General features: G+C 66.8%; 1 protein-coding gene across 2 annotated transcripts; it reads left to right on the top strand.

Annotated features, from left to right (window-relative positions):
* The first annotated feature begins 711 nt into the window (after positions 1 to 711).
* Positions 712 to 21,429, top strand: PIGO (phosphatidylinositol glycan anchor biosynthesis class O). 2 transcript variants are annotated; one of them, XM_075932828.2, is made up of 10 exons: positions 712 to 1,295; positions 6,042 to 6,185; positions 9,504 to 9,627; positions 10,336 to 10,495; positions 11,092 to 11,265; positions 12,327 to 13,854; positions 16,960 to 17,163; positions 18,693 to 18,884; positions 20,036 to 20,106; positions 20,570 to 21,429. In XM_075932828.2, exons 1-10 carry the CDS (start codon positions 803 to 805, stop codon positions 20,579 to 20,581), a joined length of 3,102 nt encoding a protein of 1,033 aa, XP_075788943.2. In that variant the 5' UTR covers positions 712 to 802; the 3' UTR covers positions 20,582 to 21,429. The 2 variants fall into 2 exon arrangements, with proteins under 2 accessions (XP_075788943.2, XP_075788942.2); XM_075932827.2 differs by having other exon boundaries at positions 18,697 to 18,884; positions 20,570 to 21,425.
* The last annotated feature ends 325 nt before the right edge of the window (positions 21,430 to 21,754 follow it).

Below are 21,754 nucleotides of genomic sequence, written 5' to 3'. Positions count from 1 at the left end.
ACGCCCTGCGGATTCTACAGGAGCCCTGGGGGACGTTCCAGCGGCCAGTGTGGACACGGCCAGGGCTGAGCCGGGGCAGGGGCCAGCTGGCGGGGGCAGGACGGGGGGGGGTGGGGGCGCTGGGGTGGGGCGGGGGGGGCGCTGGGATGGGGGGGCGGGGGGGGCGGCGCTGGCTGCGGGGGGCGGGGCCGGGAGAACCCGGGGGCGGGGCCCAGGCCCGTTGGCTCCTCCCGCCGCTGGGGGGCGCTGCTGGCTGGGCCCCTCCCCCCTGCGCGCGGAGCCGGCTCAGCGCTTCCGGGTTCGCTGCCGCCCCCCCCCCCCCGCAGGTACCGGCCCGGCGCGAGGGGAGGAGGGAGTCCGGGGGGGCAGCTTGAGGGGGGGGGGAGGGGGGGGAGGATGGGGGAGGCGGGGGGGAGGATGGGGGGCAGGAGGGGGAGGCCGGGGGGAGGAGGGGGGCGAGGAGGGGGGAGGCCGGGGGGGGAGGATGGGGGGCGAGGAGGGGGGAGGGCCGGGGGGGAGGATGGGGGGCGAGGAGGGGGAGGCCGGGGGGGGGGGCCGGGGGGCGAGGAGGGGGGGGGCCGGGGGGGGAGGCCGGGGGGCCAGGAGGGGGGAGGAGGCCGGGGGGGAGGGCCGGGGGGGCGAGGAGGGGGGAGGGCCGGGGGGGAGGATGGGGGGGCGAGGAGGGGGAGGCCGGGGGGGGAGGCCAGGGGGCGAGGAGGGGGAGGCCGGAGGGGGGCGAGGAGGGGGGAGGACGGGGAGGCCCGGCCCCCCAGGTGCTGTCCTGACTCCCCCCCCCCGCAGGATGCAGAGGTGGCCGGTGCTGCTGTTCCTGGCCTGGGCCGGTTCCCTCTTCTTCTGCGGCATCGGCCTCTTCACCAGCGGCTTCCTGCTCATGCGGATCGAGCTCACCAACCGCAGCTCCTGCGCAGACCCGCTGGGCGCCCCGGCCTGGGCCGGACAGGGCCCCGCGCCCGGCGCCTGCTGGCTGCCCCGGCGCGTCCCCAAGGCCGTGCTGCTCATCATCGACGCCCTGACCTTCGACTTCGCCCGCTTCGACCCGGCCAAGGACAGGCCCCGGCCCTACGAGAACAAGCTGGGCTTCCTGCACCAGCTCTCCAGCTCCCAGCCCCGCCACGCCCGGCTCTACCGCTTCCGAGCCGACCCGCCCACCACCACCATGCAGCGCATCAAGGGCATCACCACCGGCTCCCTGCCCACCTTCATCGACGTGGGCAGCAACTTCGCCTCCTACGCCATCCAGGAGGACAACCTGCTCAGCCAGCTGGTGCAGAACGGTGCGTGGCCAGGCTCATGCCTGGGTTTGCCGGCCTAGTGCTGCGGGAGGCTGTGACCCACTGGGGTGGTGTGTAAAACCCCCAAGCCCTGCCTGCTCCTCAGAGCAGGAGAGCCGTGGCTCCGTGCAGCTCTCTAAGTGCCCAGTCTGCGTGCCGGCAAGTTGGCTAAGTGGGCCACGAGTGCAGGGTGTCTGCCCTGCACTGGGAGCAGAGAGCGGTTGGGAGCTGATCGTGGGGGGAAACAGAGAGAGGTTGGGGAGCTGATTGCGGTGCCTGGGGGGGTAGAGAGCGGTTGGGAGCTGATCCCAGGGGGAAGCTGGTTTGGAGCCAGGGCCGTCAGGTTGATTCCCAGACAGGTGGAGGTTTGGATCTGGACACAGTTGTTGGGAGAACATTCCAGCCAGGCTAAGGGTCATGGCGTGCCCCAAAACATGTGGGGAAGAGTTAAAATGTAGCTCACGTGGTTGTGGCTGTCTTTACTCTCCATGTGGGAGGGAGGGAGGGAGGGAGGGAAGGGTGGAGGGTGTTGTCATTCACGTCTCACTGCTGGTGTTTGTACCTGGGCGGAATACCATTGGCAGTCGGGCTCAGGGTCTGGGCTGTGGAGGTGCTGTCCTGCCCAGCCCTGTGCCACGATCACGTTCGACCCCGAGGCTTCGCATCCGACCCCTAGTGCTTCGCCCAAGCAGGCCAGGGTTAGAGAGCAGGAAACAACCCCCGTGCATGTGACGATCAGCGTTCACGGTGCTGCGGTGTGGACAGGCAGTCTGTGCTCCAGGGGTTTACTTGTCAGTCCCCCTGCGATGCAAGATAATACTATATAATATATGGAGATATTCCATCTCATAGAGCCGGAAGGGACCTTGAGAGGTCATCGGGGCCAGTCCCCTCCCCTCACGGCAGGACCAACATCAGTAACGCCGACCGCAGGTGAATATGCCCTGGCACAGGGAGCCGGTCTCCACGACGAATTGTTGGCCAGTGATGGAGCTTGCACACCGGTGTTGTTGAAGTCAGAGCCTCGAGCTCTCTTTAATGTGCTCCAGCCCGGCCGGTGCAGCCCCTGCCTGTGGCGGGGGGCGCTGCTCCAGGGCCGGGGGGGGACGCTCCAGCCAGGCTGAAGCGACTCTCCCAGCCACCCTCCCCTTGAATGGGTTAACCAGTTAAACAATATATGTAACCAGTGAAGTGGGGTTTTCCATCCCTCGCTTGGGTAGTAGCAGACAATACGACAGCGCTCTGTTCTCGAAGCAAGCAGGGCAGGACTCGCCCTGTGACGTAAGCCAGGAGTCCCTTGCTGTACTGTGTAGAACATGTGAATCGCGCAGGAGGATCATCATGGCAGGGACTAGACCCTTCTGGTAGGTCCCTGAGCAGGCCATCAGGGCAGATGTGGGACTGGTCCTTGAAGGACAAAGCAAGGAATCATCTCTTCTGTTTACGGGGAGCCCTGTCCGCATCCCTCGTGAACCGAAATCCCACCGATACTGTTTCAGGGCAGGCAGCGCAGGGAATCTATAGCAGATGCTTTTCTAGCACATTGAGGCCAGGGTCTAAGGTAGACTTCCCCCATTTCCCCTCGGTCAGAGTGTGAACAGCCAGGACAAAGCCAGAGGGTTTTAATGGCCCCAGCGTAGCCCATTTGGCGGTTGGTTTCTAGCGGAGTGCCCCAAGGTTCGGCTCTAGGACCGGTTTTGTTCAATATCTTTATTAATGACCTGGAGGAGGGGATGGATTGCACCCTCAGCAAGTTTGCAGATGACACTAAGCTGGGGGAGAGGTAGATACGCTGGAGGGCAGGGATAGGGTCCAGAGTGACTTAGACAAATTGGAGGATTGGGCCACAAGAAATCTGATGAGGTTCAACAAGGACAAGTGCAGAGTCCTGCCCTTGGGACGGAAGAATCCCAAGCATTGTTACAGACTGGGGACCAACCGGTTAAGTAGCAGTTCTGCAGAAAAGGGCCTGGGGGTTACAGTGGATGAGAAGCTGGATGAAAGTCAACAGGGGCCCTTGTAGCCAAGAAGGCGAATGGCATATTAGGTTGCATTAGGAGGAGCATTGCCAGCAGATCCAGAGATGTCATTATTCCTCTTTATTCGGCTTTGGTGAGGCCACATGTGGAGTGTTGTGTCCAGTTCTGGGCCCCCCACTACAAAAAGGATGCGGACGCATTGGAGAGGGTCCAGCGGAGGGCAACCAAAATGATGAGGGGGCTGGAGCACATGACCTATGAGGAGAGGCTGAGGGACTTGGGTCTGTTTAGTCTGCAGAAGCGAAGAGTGAGGGGGGATTTGAGAGCAGCCTTCAACTTCCTGAAGGGAGGTTCCAAAGAGGCTGGCGAGAGGCTGTTCTCAGTAGTGACAGATGGCAGAACAAGGAGCAATGGTCTCAAGTTGTGGTGGGAGAGGTCCAGGTTGGATATTAGGAAAAACTATTTCCCTAGGCGGGTGGTGAAGCACTGGGATGGGTTACCTAAGGAAGTAGTGGAGTCTCCATCCCTAGAGGTGTTTAAGTCTCGGCTTGACAAAGCCCTGGCCGGGTTGATTGAGTTGGGATTGCTCCTGCCTAGAGCAGGGGGCTGGACTTGACGACCTTCTGAGGTCTCTTCCAGTTCTATGATTCTATGATTCTATGGAGGCTGCGGTGTCTGGATTTCATGCATCTGTCAGAAGGTTTTGTGGAATCTTTTTTGTGCACTCTGCACTTGTTGGCACGAGTGGAAACATGATCCAGACCTTCAGTTCCTTCCCTGCATGGGGACTGGCCCTTTAGAAGACAGCTTTCCGCCATACACAACGTCCTGCTAACGGCTAGGCAGGAATCCGCATGAAAGCGCTGCGTTCGTCAACAGAAACCGTGCTTATTGACGACTTCCAGGGATGCTGTGGACCCTTCCAGACACCAGTTAATTCTATATTAAAGCTCTAGATCAGTGTTTCTCCACCTTTTTTTAATAAAGTACCCCCTTTTTTAAAAAAAATTATAAGTCCCCCCAGTCCCTACAGTTTTCAGACACACATTTTTCTACCATTGCAACCCATTTGTTTAAACAACTTAATTGTAGCCGGGTGGAGGATGCCATTTTTGGGAGTAAAAAGTACAAAAAGAATCAAGCGCTGTGAAACTTAAAACAAAAACTCAGTTTTCTCCCAATTTCAGTTGTGTTGACAGACCCCCCGGCTGTCTCTTGAGTACCCCTAAGAGTACTCGTACCGCTGGTTGAGAAAACACTGCACTAGATTGCCTTAAGTCAAGATGACACCTCTTTCATTATGTTCAGTTAAGGTTCATCTCTCAGCCATGTAGCGTACCTCTATGGGGAAAATCAATTTTTACTAACAATCCAATTAAAAGGGTTTTAAAAGGCCTTAATAATGTGTATGCTCCTTTGCGTTCCTGGGGTCTGAACAGAGTGCTGGCACAAATTGCGAGTCCTCCCTTGGCGCCTCTGGGAAGCTGCTCTGTTTTATCTAGCTGGCAGCCCTGTGTTTCCAATGGCCAGAGGCAGAAGTGGCTTGTGCGCATTGATGGCCGTGCTGCCGGTCGCCGTGTCTCACACGGACCATCCTTTGCACGCAGCCAGACTCCTCACGGGGAGCCGTGTCTGGCTGCTGCACAAGCGGACGGGTCGTTTTGCCAGACTCCACGCCTCGGACGGAGACGCTACGTCCCAGACGTTTGCTGGGAGGAGAGCGGGGTGGTTTTTAGCCAGGCGGGATGAAACCATTTCGGCCGTGATCTTGTGGACCTAGCGTGAGGGACGGCATTGGAGCTCGTGGCGGGAAGGGATCAGTCCTTCCTCGGGGCAGCAGAGCACCCGCAAGTCGGTCAGAAGGAGCGTGCCCGGCTGCCTGCGGATGCGTTCCTCTGGGGTGGGTGGCAGGGCAGCGCCCTCGTGTTCTGGTCGCACTCCTCTTCTGTAGCTTTGGAGCCTGGCTCGGAGGCCCAGCGTGGCAGGCAGCCCTGCCCTCCTTGTTTGACCAGGACTCTGGGCCTTGCATCCTGGGGGGGCATTTTGGCCTGTTGCTCCAGCCTGCCAGGGTGCTTGGAGGCAGAAATGAAGGCCGCTCCTCTGCCACCAAGGTTCTTCTGATGGGCTCTGCGTGGCCTTCCCGCCCCACCGTTCCCCACTGCCGGCGTCGCGTGGGACGGGCCCGAGGCAGGAGCGCCACGCCCCTCTGAAGCCCTCGCTCGGAGAGGTGGGGTGTTCAGTGCTGGGAGCAGGCAAGACGTGCAGGGACGTTCCAGCAGCTACTGCACAGACTGTTCCTGCTCAGCCTGTACCACTGGGAGCATCCCGCCAGTGTGGCTGTGCAGGGGCACCTCAGAGAGCCCCGGCCACAGGGAGCAGCAAGGGAAGGTGGTTCCAGGGGCAGCCACTGCGGGGAAGGCAGCTCTTAGGGAGACTGAGGGTGCAGCGCTGGGGGTGTGGGGAGGGGCAGGTCCGTGCGGGGATCCTGCTCTCCAAGGCAGGTGCTGCAGCTGGGGAGTCTCTGCTTCATCCGCCAGGCCTTGCAGGGTCTGTGAGACACGCTGCCATCACCGCGGGCGGAAAGGGAGGCAGCTCGGGGGGGGAACAGGGCGGAGGTCTCTCCCACTCGCTCCATAGGGGCTCTGACAGCCGGCGGGGGCCACTAGCTTTTGATCCCTGAGCCGGGGGCGGGGGGAGACGTGCTGACAGGTCTGGGTAAGGCTGGGCCCCCTCCCTGGCCCCCGTGCTAACCCCCGTCCTGCTTTCCCAGGCAGGAGAGTGGTCTTCATGGGAGACGACACCTGGGACGGGCTCTTCCCCCAGAAGTTCTTCCGCTCGTATTTCTTCCCTTCGTTTAACGTGAAGGATCTTCACACGGTGGACGATGGGATCCTGCAGCACCTCTACCCGACCGGTGAGCGGTCCTGCCTGGGGGCTGGGACTGGGGTGCCAGCACCCTCGGGACCCTGCCGCCCAGCCGAGAACTGCTCTGTGGCCCAGCCGGGCCGGGAGCCCAGAGCCAGCACCCCAGCGCCGCTGCAACCCCCGCAGCCTGCAGTGCAGCTGGGCAGGCCCCGGGCTCCCTGCATGCCCCTCCTCCAAGCCAGACCTGCTGGGCCCGCTCTGCCCTGGGAAGCGGGGCCCTGAACGTTGTACCTGGATTTAACCTTGAAGGGCCCTTAGGAAGCTGGTGCCTGCCTGGCTGTCATTGAAATGCCCAGCCCGGCTCAGGCGCGCGGGGGAAGGGAGGTGTCGCCCCGGGCTGGTTTGTGTGTAGCTGGACTTTGTCCAGCCGGGGGCCAGGTGCCTTTGACAGCCTGTCAGAGACCCAGCTACATGAGTGTGCCAGAACCAGAAAGCTGCCCACGGGATGGGGGAAGCCACCTTGGGGGGAGTTCGCCCCGTCCGATGGACCCGCAGCTCAGCCTGCCTGTAGGGGAGACAAGAGGCTGCAGAGAAGTGGGTCCCCCCGGGAGGCGCTGGCCTCGGGCAGCGTTTCTCAGCCTTCTTGAGCTGCTGGCCCTCTTTGGACTTAAAGAAATCAGGACCCCTCTGCCTTAAACTCAGAGGCCGGGCTCCCGCCCCGCTGGGGTGCAGGGCTCGGGGCTGGAGCGTGTAGCTTAGCTTTGTGGGCCCCCTGTGCCATGGGACCCCAGGAAGCGCCCTGCTTCCTGCCCCCGAACGCCAGCCCTGCGATAGCCCCGTGAGCCCCTCCCAGGTAGGGATGGAAGCGACTAGTCGCGTATCCGCTAAGCGGAAACGTATCGGACAGTCCAGCAGTGACTCGACTGGTCTCGCGCCACTGACTCTGTCAGAGAGAGGCAGCAAGTGGGGCAGCAGGAGCTGGGGCGGGCCGGCTTAAAAGCCAGTTCCCTCCAGCACCGTCTCCGCTGTGCTGCCCTGCCCGCAGGAGAGCCCTAGTGGAGAGCTCCCCTCTCCCCGCGGACAGGGGCTGCTGCCGCCAAGCAGCCTCTGTTCACTGCAGCCAGGGCAGTCCGCTGCGAACAAGAGCTGCTGGACTCGGCGTGAGCCGGGACCAAGCTGGCGCTGGTTCGGGACGCTGCACCTGGCCGGCGGCTCTAACTCCATGTAAAATGGTGGCTCCCAGAGCCGGCGTGAGCCAGGACTGCCCAGTCCCGACCCCTGAGCTACCCCTGGAGAGCGGTCCTCTTGACAGATCATACAGTCGATAGAAATTGTAGCGACTAAACACTTCGCTCGGTAGCCACAATTGAACAGCCTTCCTTCCTGGCTGAGACACCTGCCCTTAATGGCAAACATCCCCCGTGTCTCCGCCGCTGCGCACACGGGGCAGAATGTAACCCCTCCCTGAGCAGAACGGGGGACCCCACTGTGACGGGCCAGGCCGGGTCTGGGCACCATTGAGGGCGTCTGCTCAGGGCGAATTGCTCAAACTCGGGGCTCCTTACAGCCCCTGACCGGAGACCTTCCCGAACAGACCACAAACCAGTCCCACCGAGCGCTCCAGCTGCCTGCCTGAAGCCTCCCGAGCAAAACCCCTCCGACACCCCAGCAATATCCGTGCCCCAGATGGCCCCGGGCCTCATACACAGGTGGGGGGTCCTAGCACCCAATCCCACCTACCCCAAACAAGTTCTGTCCGGTTCCAAGAAACCAGCCACAGATCCCTGGTCAATTTACCCTCTGGACCTTACCCACAAATCACGCTGGGCCAATCCTTTAGCATCTAACAACTAAAGGTTTATTATTACAATAAAGAAAAGCAGGAGTGTGAGGTTGTTAAAGGATAGTATGTTACATGCACCGAATCTCCCAGTTCTCAATGCAGGCTCTAGCAGAGATGTTGCAGTTGCTGGCTTAAAAGTCCGTGTTGTACATCCTATGCCAGGATGGGTCCACAGTTCTTCCCTGTGAGGTCGCATCTGGGGCCAGGAGCAGATCTGGAGACCAAGATGGAGTCGGCCACATGGCCTATTTATATCCCTTCCTGGTTTCTTCCAAGCTGGAGACAGTCACATGGTCTCTGGCCAGGCACCTAGATTCCTTCCCAGGTGGGTCTCAGGTACTTGAGACCTATTGTCCCTGGAGCCTTGCTAATTTGCATGTCCATAGGCCAAGCCCATCGCTCAACTGCATACAGAGAAACCTCCAGTCTCCATACCGAGTCCATATTCATAACTCCACACACAGACGTTATACAGATCTGTGAAGAGCAGATACAGAATCGGTAGACAGTTACCCCTCACATGGCCCCTTTGTACCGACTTTAGGAGTGAACCCCCCCCCATGGGTGCAGCAGTGACCCAACTGCTCCCCTCAATAGAATGTAACCTGGCCTTGAGGAGAATGGGGGACCCCACCCCCACAGGGAGCAGAATGTAACCCCGCCCTGTTGGACTAGCAGTATATAAGCTGCGGGGGGGGGGGAGGGTATGACATATGCAAGATGAAACATGAGTGCGCCTATGGCTGAGCACTGAGTTTTTCTCGGAAGTCCCTCCGACATGGTGTGCCTCGGTTTCCCCAACTCTACAATGGGGTGATGGTACCTACTTCGGTGGGGTTGTGCACCACACAAGGTTGGGGAGGGAGGGCTCTGCCAGGGGAGCAGTTGAGATTAGGGTCCTCAGACTGGGTCCTCGCTGCTTCTGCTTAGAGGAGAGATGATGAAGGGGGTGGGTGGGAATGAGCCAGAGGTCTGTAAAGTGACTGGGGTGGACACGGTGGAAAGTGATTTATCCCTTCATGTAACACAGACTAGGGGCCCCCCATGAAACGAACAGGGCTAGCAGGTTTAAAACAAATTAAGGACGCACTTTACACAACATATCATCAACCTGTGGAACTCCTTGCCAGGGGATGTTTTGAAGGACAAAAGCATCACTGGGTTAAAAAGAATGAGAAAAGTTCCTGGAGGAAGGTCCATCAATGGCCACTAGCTAAGACTGCCGAGGAAGCAACCTCATGCCCTGAGGGTCCCTGAACGGCTGACTGCCGGATGCTGGGAGTGGCCGACGGGCCGGATCACTTGCAATTGGCCCGTTCAGTTCATTCCCTCTGAAGCGCCCGGCCCCAGCCCCTGCCGGCAGACAGGACAGTGGGCCAGAGGGATCCTTGCTCTGAGCCAGCGTGGCCGGGATGTCCTTGTGCCTGCGGGAGCGCCCAGCGCAGTGCCAAGGGGAGAGCCGGGCTGTCTGGTTAGCCGAGGGGGGCGGCTGTGGTCTGACATGCCCTCTCCCCCGTGCTGCAGTGGATGGCGGTGAATGGGACCTGCTGATCGCCCATTTCCTGGGCGTGGATCATTGTGGGCACAAGCACGGACCTGACCATCCAGAAATGGCCAAGAAACTCACCCAGATGAACGAGATGCTCAGGTGACCGGCACTCGGATGGGCGGGGGAGGGGGGGCTGCCAGCTCTGCCTCAGCACCAGCAGGGGCATCCAGTGAGGCTGGGCTGCTGCTTCGCTTCCTACCTACCCTGGCCGCCCAGCTGAGCCCGGCTCTGCCGCTCCAGAGCGAAGGCAGCACCCCCTGGTGGGGGTGAGGCTGGATTGCAGTCGGGGAAGCCCTCAAGGAACCTTGCATGGAGCGTGCTGATTGTGCCCCTGCTGGGGGTCCCGGCACAGCTGGAGGGCGGGGAGAGGGCGGGGGGGCTGGAGCTGACTTGGCTGCTAGGCAGGCTGCTGCGCGCCCAGTCCCTGAGCCTGCTAGCCGCTTTCCCAGTGTCCAGCCCCCTCCCAGGCAGGATGCAGCGAGCCAGAGGGCTGTGTCGGAGGATCAGCTGGGAGCCTGTGTCCGAGCGGAATGCCCCGCCAGCACTGAGCTGTGCACCAGGCAGGAGTCTGCTCTCTGTATAATATTTGTGCCCATCGGCATAGCATCTGGGCTGCCCTGTCTGCCGCAGGGAAGCAGCCGATGCCTGGAGCCGGCTCGCGTGGTGCCTGGCCCTGCGTCGTCGTGCTCAGAGCCCTGCCTGTGGTTCACCCCCAGGGCGCTGCAGCTGCATCCAGGCATGGGTCGGCGCCCCCTTGGCGGGGCAGAGGCGCTGCGAGAGGTCTGACCGGCCTTGTCTCGGGGGCAGGTCGCTGGTGGATCACCTGGGGAACGACATGCTGCTGCTGGTGGCCGGCGACCATGGAATGACAGAGACGGGGGACCACGGAGGGGACAGCGAGAAGGAGGTGAACGCGGCGCTCTTCGTGTACAGCAAACGGCCTCTCTTTGGAGCCCGCCTTCCCGAGGTAACAGGCAGAGCCGGGCTGCGGGGGGGGGGGGTGAGCCCCAGGGTGACAGGAGCAGGCAGGCGGCTGGCCAGGAGCAAGGAAATGTGAGCCGAGCCGTTTCCTGACCCCCACGCCTCTGTCCTGCTCCTCGGCCGTCTGCACCCTCCCTCCGGGGGACTGAGGTGGGTGGCCTTTCCCGTCCCATTCGCCCTGGGGCGCGGTCCCCTGCTGAGATTGGGTCCCCTCCCTGCACCACCAGGCAGGTGGCAGAGAAGCCGAGAGGAGCCAAGTGAACCAGCAGCCGCACTAGGCCTGGGCCCCGGGGATCCCAAGGCGGCAGGAACAGCTCGGTCCTTCCTGGCAGCCGGCACGTGGCCGCTGGTGGTTCTAGCTTCACACCCCTCGGAGCAGGAGGCCCAGGGGTGCCCCAAGCAGGGCCACATTCACCCCCCAGCCCTGCCTTGGGGACTGCCTGGCAGGCCCGGTGGAATGGGGCCCCAAAGGGGCAGGGGGTGTCTGAGCCCAAGACCCCCAGCCTGGCCTCCCCCAGCACGCTCGTCCCCTCTGGCCTGCGGGACCTGCTGCCGACTGACCCGTCCCTTGTCCTCCCCCAGGAGCCGGAAACCGTCCCGCAGGTGAACCTGGTGCCCACGCTGGCCCTGCTGCTGGGCGTGCCCATCCCCTACAGCAGCATCGGGGAGGTGATGGCGGAGCTGTTCTCGGGGGACGGCGACGCGGCTTCGGCCGCACTCCGTCAGCTCTCGGCGTATCACGTCAATGCCAGACAGGTAGGGGCGGCCGGCGCCGAGAGGCCCCGGGGAGAGGGCCAGGGAGGCTCCAGGGAGGGGTTCGCTTCGAGACTCTCCGCAGCCAGGCCGATCTGCCCTGTCCGGGGCCAGAACTTGTTCGCTAACACAGGCCTGTGGCTGGGCCTGACCTCAGCCGCTCCTCCCGCATCCCCTGCATGCCCCCTTGCTCCCGGTCACGCAGTCACCCGCTACCCTCAGCATTGCTGGCCTTTCCGCCTGCCCTCCCGCAGTGGGGGGCAGCACAGAGCCAGCAGCCAGACTCGGGGGCTCCCGGAGCTTGAGCCCGAGAAGAGCTGGCAGCGGAGACGGCTGGTTGGCTGCGCCAGCGGCCCGGAACGGCAAGAGACGCTCTGGGCCCAACCAGCCAGTCAGCCGGGTGCCAGCCCTGTGCCACGGGACGGGGTCACGCGATAGATTTACGGCCTCTAAAATACTGCAAATGGAGGTGCAGGCCCTTTGGACTGCGGACCTCCAGGGGGCCCCGGGCCCCCGGCTGAAAAGCGCGGATGCGAAGGGTCAGACTGCAGCAGCGGGCGGTCAGCGGGGTCAAACAAGCCCGCTTCCGTCGGCTGAGGAGGTCACAGGTTGGTTGCTAAAGGGGGCTGCGTAGCTGTGAGAGACGAGACCTTTGGCCCCTCCGATGGGTGCTTCAAAGAAACACCAGCATGATACAACTTGCACCGACTATTCCATTAGTTGAGATGGGCACCTCCACCTTGGAAGTGTGGCCACAACGCCAGGGCTGTGGCTGCGCTTCCAAGGAGGGAGCGCAGGAAGCACGGGGCCAATGGGGCGGTCCCCCGCTGGCCCCATGCTCCCCGCGGCGTTTCAAAGCGGCAGCGCAATGTGGAGCCCAGGGTCAGCTGAGGACTCAGGCTCCACGTGGGGCTGCCGCTTTGAAATGCTGCGAGCAGCCTGAGCACTCCCCAGCTGGCCCCAGGCTGCACGTGGTGCCTTCCGCCGAACCGGGGGCAAGCACAGGCCGGCGACCTGCCTGCTCTCACTAGCCCCCGTAACGGTACAACCCCCTTCTCCTCCAGGTGGACCGGTTCCTGCACTCCTACTCGCTGGCCGCCCAGGACCTGCCGGCCCCGCGGCTCCGGCACCTGCGGGGGCTCTTCTCGGCGGCGGTGGAGGAGCACGCCCAGCTGCTGGGCCGCGTGCGGGAGGGAGGCCCCCCCTCGCCCGAGCTGCAGGCCAGGCTGGGCCGACTGGTTGGCCGCTTCCAGCATTACCTGCGGGAGGCCCGGGCCGTGTGCATGGAGTCCTGGGCCCGCTTCCACCCCCTGCGCATGGTGGCTGGCTGCGCCCTCATCGCCGCCTCCTGCCTGCTCTGCTGCCTCGCCTCGGAGCTAGCGGCCCTGGACTTCCCCTACCGCCGCCGCCTCCTCTACCCGCTTCTCTGGGGCCTGGCGGGGGCGGCTCTGCTGGGGCTGGGCCACCTGCTTGCCAGGGAGGGGCTGGACCTCCTGCTGGTGGCGTCGGGGGGGGCTGCCGCATCCCAGCTGGGCTTCTTCTGGCACCTGGGGGGCCGCCGGCCCCTCCCAGCCCGTGGAGCCGGCGTCCGGCCCCCGGGGCCCAGCGCAGGCCTGTGGCAGAGGCTGGCCCTCCCCATGGGCGCCCTCCTGCTGCGCTGCGGCGCCATGTTCTCGGACAGCTTCGTGGTGGCCGAGGCCCGGGTGGCCCCTTTCCTGCTGGCCTCCCTGGCCGTCCTGCTGGTGGGGCGGCTGCTGTGGCGTGGCCAGCTGGCTGCTCTGGAGGCCCCCCGGCAGCACAAGAAGAGCTGGCAGGTGCTGTGCCTGCTGGCCACGCTCCTGGCCTGCCTGCGCCTCTCCAGCCTGTTCCACCAGTGCCGCGAGGAGACCCCGCTGTGCCAGCCCTCGCCCCTGCTGGCCCCCCTCGCCGGCCTGCCGAGCGCCCAGGCCAAGAACCTCTCCTACCTGCTGTGCGTGGCCTCGCTGGCCGGGCTGGCGTACGCCCTGCGGCGCTGGCTGCGGCACTGCGGCAACCTCAACGGCTCCGGCCCCCTGGTGCTCTTCGTGCGCTGGGCCTTCCCGCTGCTGGCCCTCTGCGTGGCCTGCTACTGGGCCGTGGCCTCGGGGGCCGAGGACACGCTGGGCAAGCTGCAGGAGCCGGTGCAGGCGGCGCTGGAGGGCTTCCCGCGGGCCGCCTACGGCCTGGCCTGCCTGGGGCTCCTGCTGGCGCTGTGGGAACCCCTGACGGTCTTTGTGCCGGACGGCCGGGAGGCGGCGGGGGCCATTGTGACCCCTTACCAGGGGGCCCCCGGCTCCCAAGCCGACCTGCTGCACGTCATCCCGCAGATCTACCGGAGGATGCAGGAGTCTCTCAAGAGCCAGCTGGACGGGGGAGAGCGGGGGGCCCCGGTGGCAGCCTACGGGCTGGGGAGCGTCTACTCGGCCACCCTGCTCGTCGTGCTCACCCTGCTGGGCTTCCTCCTGCTGCTGCTGCACAGCGAGAGGCTGAGCCTGGCCTTCCTGCTGCTCTTCCTGGAGGCCTTCATGCTGCTGCGGCTCCACGCCTGGGTCGGGAGACTGGCCGGGGACGCCGGTGAGCGGGGGCAGCCATGTTGTGAGCGGCTTGCTGCCCACGGGGCTTGCACAAGGGGGGAGAGTCTGGGGATCCCTCTGGCCCCGGGGTCCCTGCTGGCGGGGGGCTGCTCACCGTCGCTGCAGACCTGCCGTGTGTGTTCAGCGCGGTGCCGCCCCGGTGCGAGGGCTGCCTGGGCAGGCGGGCTGTGGCATCCCCCGCCCCGTCTGGCGAGAGGAGCTGCCTGGGCGGGCGGGCTGTGGTGTCCCCCGCCCCGTCTGGCGAGAGGAGCTGCCTGGGCGGGCGGGCTGTGGTGTCCCCCGCCCCGTCTGGCGAGAGGAGCTGCCTGGGCGGGCGGGCTGTGGCGTTCCCCCGCCCCGTCTGGCGAGAGGAGCTGCCTGGGCGGGCGGGCTGTGGTATCCCCCGCCCCGTCTGGCGAGAGGAGCTGCCTGGGCAGACGGGCTGTGGCGTTCCCCCGCCCCGTCTGGCGAGAGGAGCTGCCTGGGCAGGCGGGCTGTGGTGTCCCCGCCCCGTCTGGCGAGAGGAGCTGCCTGGGCAGACGGGCTGTGGCGTCCCCGCCCCGTCTGGCGAGAGGAGCTGCCTGGGCAGACGGGCTGTGGCGTCCCCGCCCCGTCTGGCGAGAGGAGCTGCCTGGGCGGGCGGGCTGTGGTGTCCCCCGCCCCGTCTGGCGAGAGGAGCTGCCTGGGCAGGCGGGCTGTGGTGTCCCCCGCCCCGTCTGGCGAGAGGAGCTGCCTGGGCAGGCGGGCTGTGGTGTCCCCCGCCCCGTCTGTCGAGAGGAGCTGCCTGGGCAGGCGGGCTGTGGCGTCCCCGCCCCGTCTGGCGAGAGGAGCTGCCTGGGCAGGCGGGCTGTGGTGTCCCCCGCCCCGTCTGGCGAGAGGAGCTGCCTGGGCGGGCGGGCTGTGGTGTCCCCCGCCCCGACTGGCGAGAGGAGCTGCCTGGGCAGGCGGGCTGTGGTGTCCCCGCCCCGTCTGGCGAGAGGAGCTGCCTGGGCAGGCGGGCTGTGGCGTCCCCGCCCCGTCTGGTGAGAGGAGCTGCCTGGGCAGACGGGCTGTGGCGTCCCCGCCCCGTCTGGCGAGAGGAGCTGCCTGGGCAGGCGGGCTGTGGCGTCCCCGCCCCGTCTGGCGAGAGGAGCTGCCTGGGCAGACGGGCTGTGGCGTCCCCGCCCCGTCTGGCGAGAGGAGCTGCCTGGGCAGGCGGGCTGTGGTGTCCCCGCCCCGTCTGGCGAGAGGAGCTGCCTGGGCGGGCGGGCTGTGGCGTTCCCCGCCCCGTCTGGCGAGAGGAGCTGCCTGGGCGGGCGGGCTGTGGCGTCCCTGCCCCGTCTGGTGAGAGGAGCTGCCTGGGCGGATGGGCTGTGGCGTCCCCGCCCCGTCTGGCGAGAGGAGCTGCCTGGGCGGATGGGCTGTGGCGTCCCCGCCCCGTCTGGCGAGAGGAGCTGCCTGGGCGGATGGGCTGTGGCGTCCCCGCCCCGTCTGGCGAGAGGAGCTGCCTGGGCAGGCGGGCTGTGGCGTTCCCCGCCCCGTCTGGCGAGAGGAGCTGCCTGGGCGGGCGGGCTGTGGCGTCCCTGCCCCGTCTGGTGAGAGGAGCTGCCTGGGCGGGCGGGCTGTGGTGTCCCCCGCCCCGTCTGGCGAGAGGAGCTGCCTGGGCGGATGGGCTGTGGTGTCCCCGCCCCGTCTGGCGAGAGGAGCTGCCTGGGCGGGCGGGCTGTGGTGTCCCCGCCCCGTCTGGCGAGAGGAGCTGCCTGGGCGGGCGGGCTGTGGTGTCCCCGCCCCGTCTGGCGAGAGGAGCTGCCTGGGCGGATGGGCTGTGGTGTCCCCCGCCCCGTCTGGCGAGAGGAGCTGCCTGGGCAGGCGGGCTGTGGCGTTCCCCCGCCCCGTCTGGCGAGAGGAGCTGCCTGGGCAGGCGGGCTGTGGCGTCCCCGCCCCGTCTGGCGAGAGGAGCTGCCTGGGCGGACGGGCTGTGGTGTCCCCGCCCCGTCTGGCGAGAGGAGCTGCCTGGGCGGATGGGCTGTGGTGTCCCCGCCCCGTCTGGCGAGAGGAGCTGCCTGGGCGGGCGGGCTGTGGTGTCCCCGCCCCGTCTGGCGAGAGGAGCTGCCTGGGCGGATGGGCTGTGGTGTCCCCGCCCCGTCTGGCGAGAGGAGCTGCCTGGGCGGGCGGGCTGTGGTGTCCCCGCCCCGTCTGGCGAGAGGAGCTGCCTGGGCGGGCGGGCTGTGGTGTCCCCGCCCCGTCTGGCGAGAGGAGCTGCCTGGGCGGATGGGCTGTGGTGTCCCCCGCCCCGTCTGGCGAGAGGAGCTGCCTGGGCAGGCGGGCTGTGGCGTCCCCGCCCCGTCTGGCGAGAGGAGCTGCCTGGGCAGGCGGGCTGTGGCGTCCCCGCCCCGTCTGGCGAGAGGAGCTGCTTGGGCGGGCGGGCTGTGGTGTCCCCGCCCCGTCTGGCGAGAGGAGCTGCCTGGGCGGGCGGGCTGTGGTGTCCCCCGCCCCGTCTGGCGAGAGGAGCTGCCTGGGCGGATGGGCTGTGGTGTCCCCCGCCCCGTCTGGCGAGAGGAGCTGCCTGGGCAGGCGGGCTGTGGTGTCCCCGCCCCGTCTGGCGAGAGGAGCTGCCTGGGCAGGCGGGCTGTGGTGTCCCCGCCCCGTCTGGCGAGAGGAGCTGCCTGGGCAGGCGGGCTGTGGCGTCCCCGCCCCGTCTGGCGAGAGGAGCTGCCTGGGCGGGCGGGCTGTGGCGTCCCCGCCCCGTCTGGCGAGAGGAGCTGCTTGGGCGGGCGGGCTGTGGTGTCCCCGCCCCGTCTGGCGAGAGGAGCTGCCTGGGCGGGCGGGCTGTGGCGTTCCCCCGCCCCGTCTGGCGAGAGGAGCTGCCTGGGCAGGCGGGCTGTGGCGTTCCCCCGCCCCGTCTGGCGAGAGGAGCTGCCTGGGCAGGCGGGCTGTGGTGTCCCCGCCCCGTCTGGCGAGAGGAGCTGCCTGGGCATTGGCCAGGAGGGCACCTACCCTCCCTGGCGCGGGGGGAGAGGGCCAAGGTGCCCAGTGCCGGACGCTTGGTTCCTGCCTCTCCTTTGGGGCGGGGGCCGGGAAGGGGCTGAGCTGTGGCCTGCCCGTGACACCGACCTCTCTCCCTTAGAGCCCTTTGTGGTCCCCTGGGATGCGGTCACCTCCTGGGCCTTGGCTGCCACCCAGTTCTTCTATTCCACGGGCCACCAGCCTGTCTTCCCGGCCATCCACTGGAACGCGGCCTTCGTGGGCTTCCAGCAGGGCCACAGCTCCCACCTGGTGCCTGCCCTCCTGGTGGGGGCCAACACCTTCGCCTCCTACATCCTCTTCGCAGGTACGGGAGTTCCTCCTGGCTCGGCGGCTCCCCCAGGCTCACCGCTGGGAGGGAGCCCGGAAGGAGGAGGGAGCCCGGGAGGGGGAGCGGGAGGGAGCCCGGGCGTGGGAACTGGGCAGGGCCGGGGAGGGAACTGGGCAGGGGAAGAGAGGGAGCCGGGCCGCAGGTTAGGGAGGGATCCGGGCGTGGGACGGGTCACGGGTGGGGGAGGGAACTGGGCAGGGGGAGGGAGGGAGCCGGGCCGCAGGTTAGGGAGGGAAGTGCGGGAGGGAGCCCAGCGTGGGAGGGATCTGGGCAGGGGGAGGGAGGGAGCTGGACGTGGGGGGGAGCCGGGCCGCAGGATAGGGAGGGAGGTGCAGGAGGGAGCCGGGCCGCAGGACAGGGAGGGAGGTGCGGGAGGGAGCCGGGCCGCAGGACAGGGAGGGAGGTGCGGGAGGGAGCCGGGCCGCAGGACAGGGAGGGAGGTGCGGGAGGGAGCTGGGCCGCAGGATAGGGAGGGAGGTGCGGGAGGGAGCCGGGCCGCAGGACAGGGAGGGAGGTGCGGGAGGGAGCTGGGCCGCAGGATAGGGAGGGAGGTGCGGGAGGGAGCCGGGCCGCAGGACAGGGAGGGAGGTGCAGGAGGGAGCCGGGCCGCAGGACAGGGAGGGAGGTGCGGGAGGGAGCCGGGCCGCAGGACAGGGAGGGAGGTGCGGGAGGGAGCCGGGCGTGGGGGGGAGCCGGGCCGCAGGATAGGGAGGGAGGTGCGGGAGGGAGCCGGGCCGCAGGATAGGGAGGGAGGTGCGGGAGGGAGCCGGGTGTGGGGGGGAGCCGGGCCGCAGGATAGGGAAGGAGGTGCGGGAGGGAGCCGGGCGTGGGGGGGAGCCGGGCCGCAGGATAGGGAAGGAGGTGCGGGAGGGAGCCGGGCCGCAGGATAGGGAGGGAGGTGCGGGAGGGAGCCGGGCGTGGGGGGGAGCCGGGCCGCAGGATAGGGAAGGAGGTGCGGGAGGGAGCCGGTCATGGGGGGGAGCCGGGCTGCAGGATAGGGAGGGAGGTGCGGGAGGGAGCCGGGCGTGGGGGGGAGCCGGGCCGCAGGTTAGGGAGCCGGGCGCGGGAGGGAACCGGACGCGGGAGGGAACTGGGCAGAGGGAGGGAGGGAGCCAGGCGGGGGGGGGGGGAGCCGGGCGCGGGAGGGAGCCGGGCGCGGGGGGGAGCCGGGCCGCAGGATAGGGAGGGAGCCGGGCGCGGGGGGAGCCGGGCGCGGGAGGGAGCCGGGCGCGGGGGGGAGCCGGGCGCGGGAGGGAGCCGGGCGCGGGAGGGAGCCGGGCACGGGAGGAGCCGGGCGCGGGGGGGAGCCGGGCGCGGGGGGGAGCCGGGCGCGGGGGGGAGCCGGGCGTGGGGGGGAGCCGGGCGCGGGAGCAGCCGGGCCTTGGGGCTCAGCGGCAGGCGCCGTGCAGACGCGCCAGGGAGCCACAGCCACGCTGCTCTCGTGCAGCTGGCACCCGCTGGGGTACGTCCGGGCGCCTGGTCACCTCTGTGCCTTTGTCCCCGAGGCAGTCGGCTGCCCGCTGCTCCTGCTGTGGCCCTTTGTGTGCGAGGCGCCCAGCTCCCCGCGGAGGCGGCTGAAGGAGGAGCTGTGCGAGGAGGAGCCCATGATGGAGATGAGGCTGCGGGAGTCTCCCGAGAGGTTCTCGGCTGCTCTGCTGCAGCTGGGGCTCAAGTACCTCTTCGTGCTCGGCATGCAGGTGGGCACCAAAGGGTTAATGCCGCGCTCCGGGGTGGGGCAGTGCCCGGAGGCAGGCTGGCAGCCACGCTGGGGCTTGGCCAACCCCCTGGCCCGGCTGTGCCCCTTGAGCCGAGCGTGACACTGAGGGGGAAGCTGCTCCCAACCGTTAGCTCGCGCCCAGCCCTGCAGTTCCCCGGCGTGGAGGGCCCAGGCTGGGCGCTCCCCCTCGCGCATCGCCCAGCCATAGCTCTGCGGGCGGCTTCTGGCGCTCGAGGACGCGCGTGGGCCCTGCCAGGGCTGGGACCGGTGGCCTGAGGGACACCCCAGGCAAAGGGGCTGCCTGTCCCTCATCCCTGTGCCGTGGTGCCTGCTCTGAGCAGACGAGGGTGCATCTGATGTCACTGGTGTGCGCCTGTCACCTCCTGGCAAGGTGTAGGACTCCCTCTGGGTATGTCTACACTACCCCACTAGTTCGAACTAGTGGGGTAATGTATGCATACCGCACTTGCAAATGAAGCCCGGGATTTGAATTTCCCGGGCTTCATTTGCATAAGCGGGGAGCCGCCATTTTTAAATCCCCGCTGCTTCGAACCCCGTGTAGCGCGGCTACACGGGGCTCGAACTAGGTAGTTCGGACTAGGGTCCTATTCCGAACTACCGTTACTCCTCGTGAAACGAGGTGTACCGGTAGTTCGGAATAGGCACCCTAGTTCGAACTACCTAGTTCGAGCCCCGTGTAGCCGCGCTACACGGGGTTCGAAGCAGCGGGGATTTAAAAATGGCGGCTCCCCGCTTATGCTAATGAAGCCCGGGAAATTCAAATCCCGGGCTTCATTTGCAAGTGCGGTATGCATACATTACCCCGCTAGTTCGAACTAGGAGGGTAGTGTAGACATACCCCCTGTGAGCCTCCTTCCCGGCCTGCTTCCCCGTGTGTGTGGCTTAGTGTCCTAGAGATCGCCCTCGCGCTGGGGTCCTGGGCCGGCTCCCCGGTCTCCCCCCCTGAAATCCAGGCGTGGAGCAGCACAGCATGGCCCTGGTACGGGGGCGGGGGGGAGTCCCTTGAGGGTGTTAATCCACTGGCTGCCTCAGGCCCAGCGACCTGCCTGGCTTGACCCCCTTTGCTGGGAGCCTCTCAGGGCGACGTGTGACTCTGCTTTCTCCCCACAGCTCCTGGCCTGCGTCGGGGCGGCCATGGTCCTCAGGAGGCATCTCATGGTCTGGAAGGTGTTTGCCCCAAAGTAAGTGCCGGGCGCTTCCCTCTGCTCGGGGCAGCCCCTTCCTCCCGGCAGCTCGGCTGCTAGAGCCCACGGCCAGAAGGGCCCACTGGGATGTCGGGCCTGGAAGGGGGGACTGTGGGTGGGGTTTGGGGGCCCTGTACGGTGAGCTCAAGGGGGACGGGCCATTGGGGCTGATGGGCAGGGCCGGGGGCATCCTCCCTCGCTTGGGGCCCCTGCGTCCCAGCTGAGCCTTGCTCCGAAAGATGCGCAGTGGGTGGCGTCAGGGTCCGACGGGACGCCCTGGCCCGCGCTGGGCAGGAGCCCGAGATCTGGCTTTGGGATCTGCGGCCCCCCGTCCGGGGAGCCGGGCTGGAAGCAGAAGCAGCGCGGTGCCGGGTGGAGGAGGTGCCGTGGGCAGGGAGGGCCACGGTTCGGGCGGGGGTGCTGGCTGCGAGGCCTCACCCCGTGTCTGTCCTGCCTGCAGGTTCCTCTTTGAGGCGCTGGGCTTCGTGGTGAGCAGCGTCTGCCTGCTGCTGGGGATCTCCCTGGTGCTGCGTGTGGACTGCGCGCTCAGCGCCTGGTTCCAGCGGCTGCGGCCCAGGTAGCAGCCGGGATGCGGCGCCTCGTCCCCTGGCCAGGTGGCGGCTGCGGCCCTGGAGCCACCGCCATGGACAGCAGCCGGGGGTTCTCCCTGCGGGGTGCTCCCAGGAGGGGCGCTGGCCTCACCCACCATCGCTGGACGCTGAGCTGGACGCCTTGCTGCCCTCCAGCTGGGTGGGAGCCCGCGCCCGGCGCATGGAGCTGCAGCAGCCGGGGCAGGGGAGGAAAGCACCAAGCCTCAAGCGCCCTCCCGGAGCTGGCTGGGGGTGGGGTCTTCCTGCCATTTCCCCACCGCCTCACCTGCCAGCCGTGAGCTGCCGTGGGCTCAGCTACCTCGCCTGGGCTCTGCTGGTGCCAGAGGTGGGACCGCCCTGTGCTCTGCCCGCCCGCGTGGCAGCCTCCTCCCCGCCCCCAGAGAGGGCAGCGCGGGCCCTGGCTTCTCGGGCTGCTTCGCCCGTGCGGAGGAGGAGCTGCCGGCTGCTGTGTGACGGGGGCTCCCACCTCACTGGTCCTGTCTCGCCTGGTCTTCCCAAGGGCTGCGTGGGTGTGTGGCATGCCCCGCTGGGGAGGGGGTGTGAGTGTGTGTGTGTGTGAGTGGTGTGCCTTGCTGGGTGTGTGTATGTAGGGGGGGTGTGCCCTGCTGGGGGGGTGTGTGCATGTGCCCTGCTCGGGGTGTGTGTGAGTGTGTGTGATGTGCCCTGCTGGGTGTGGGTGTGTGTGTGTGTGTGTGTGTGTGTGTGTAGGGGGGGTGTGCCCTGCTGGGGGGGTGTGTGCATGTGCCCTGCTGGGGTGGGTGTGTGTGTGTGTGTGTGTGTATATATATGTAGGGGGGGTGTGCCCTGCTGGGGGGGTGTGTACATGTGCCCTGCTGGGTGTGTGTGTGTGTGTGTATGTATGTAGGGGGGGTGTGCCCTGCTGGGTGTGTGTGTGTGTGTGAGTGTGTGTGATGTGCCCTGCTGGGGGTGTTTGTGTGTGTGTATGTGGGGGGGGGGTGCCCTGCTGGGGGTGTGTGTGCATGTGCCCTGCTGGGGGGGTGTGTGTGAGTGGTGTGCCCTGCTGGGTGTGTGTA

This window comes from Pelodiscus sinensis, chromosome 6 (assembly GCF_052426305.1).
Source record: "Pelodiscus sinensis isolate ZL-2025 chromosome 6, ASM5242630v1, whole genome shotgun sequence".
NCBI lineage: Eukaryota > Metazoa > Chordata > Testudines > Trionychidae > Pelodiscus > Pelodiscus sinensis.
The sequence above is the reverse complement of the archived record's forward strand: the minus strand, read 5'-3'. Positions and strand labels throughout refer to the sequence as shown.

Bases quoted from the DNA above. Each gene is read 5' to 3' on its own strand.
- PIGO (XM_075932827.2), top strand. From the start codon at position 803: ATGCAGAGGTGGCCGGTGCTGCTGTTCCTGGCCTGGGCCGGTTCCCTC. The intron at 17,164-18,696 runs GTACGGGAGTTC...TCCCCGAGGCAG, and splicing joins CTCCTACATCCTCTTCGCAG to TCGGCTGCCCGCTGCTCCTG. The intron at 18,885-20,035 runs GTGGGCACCAAA...TTCTCCCCACAG, and splicing joins TCTTCGTGCTCGGCATGCAG to CTCCTGGCCTGCGTCGGGGC.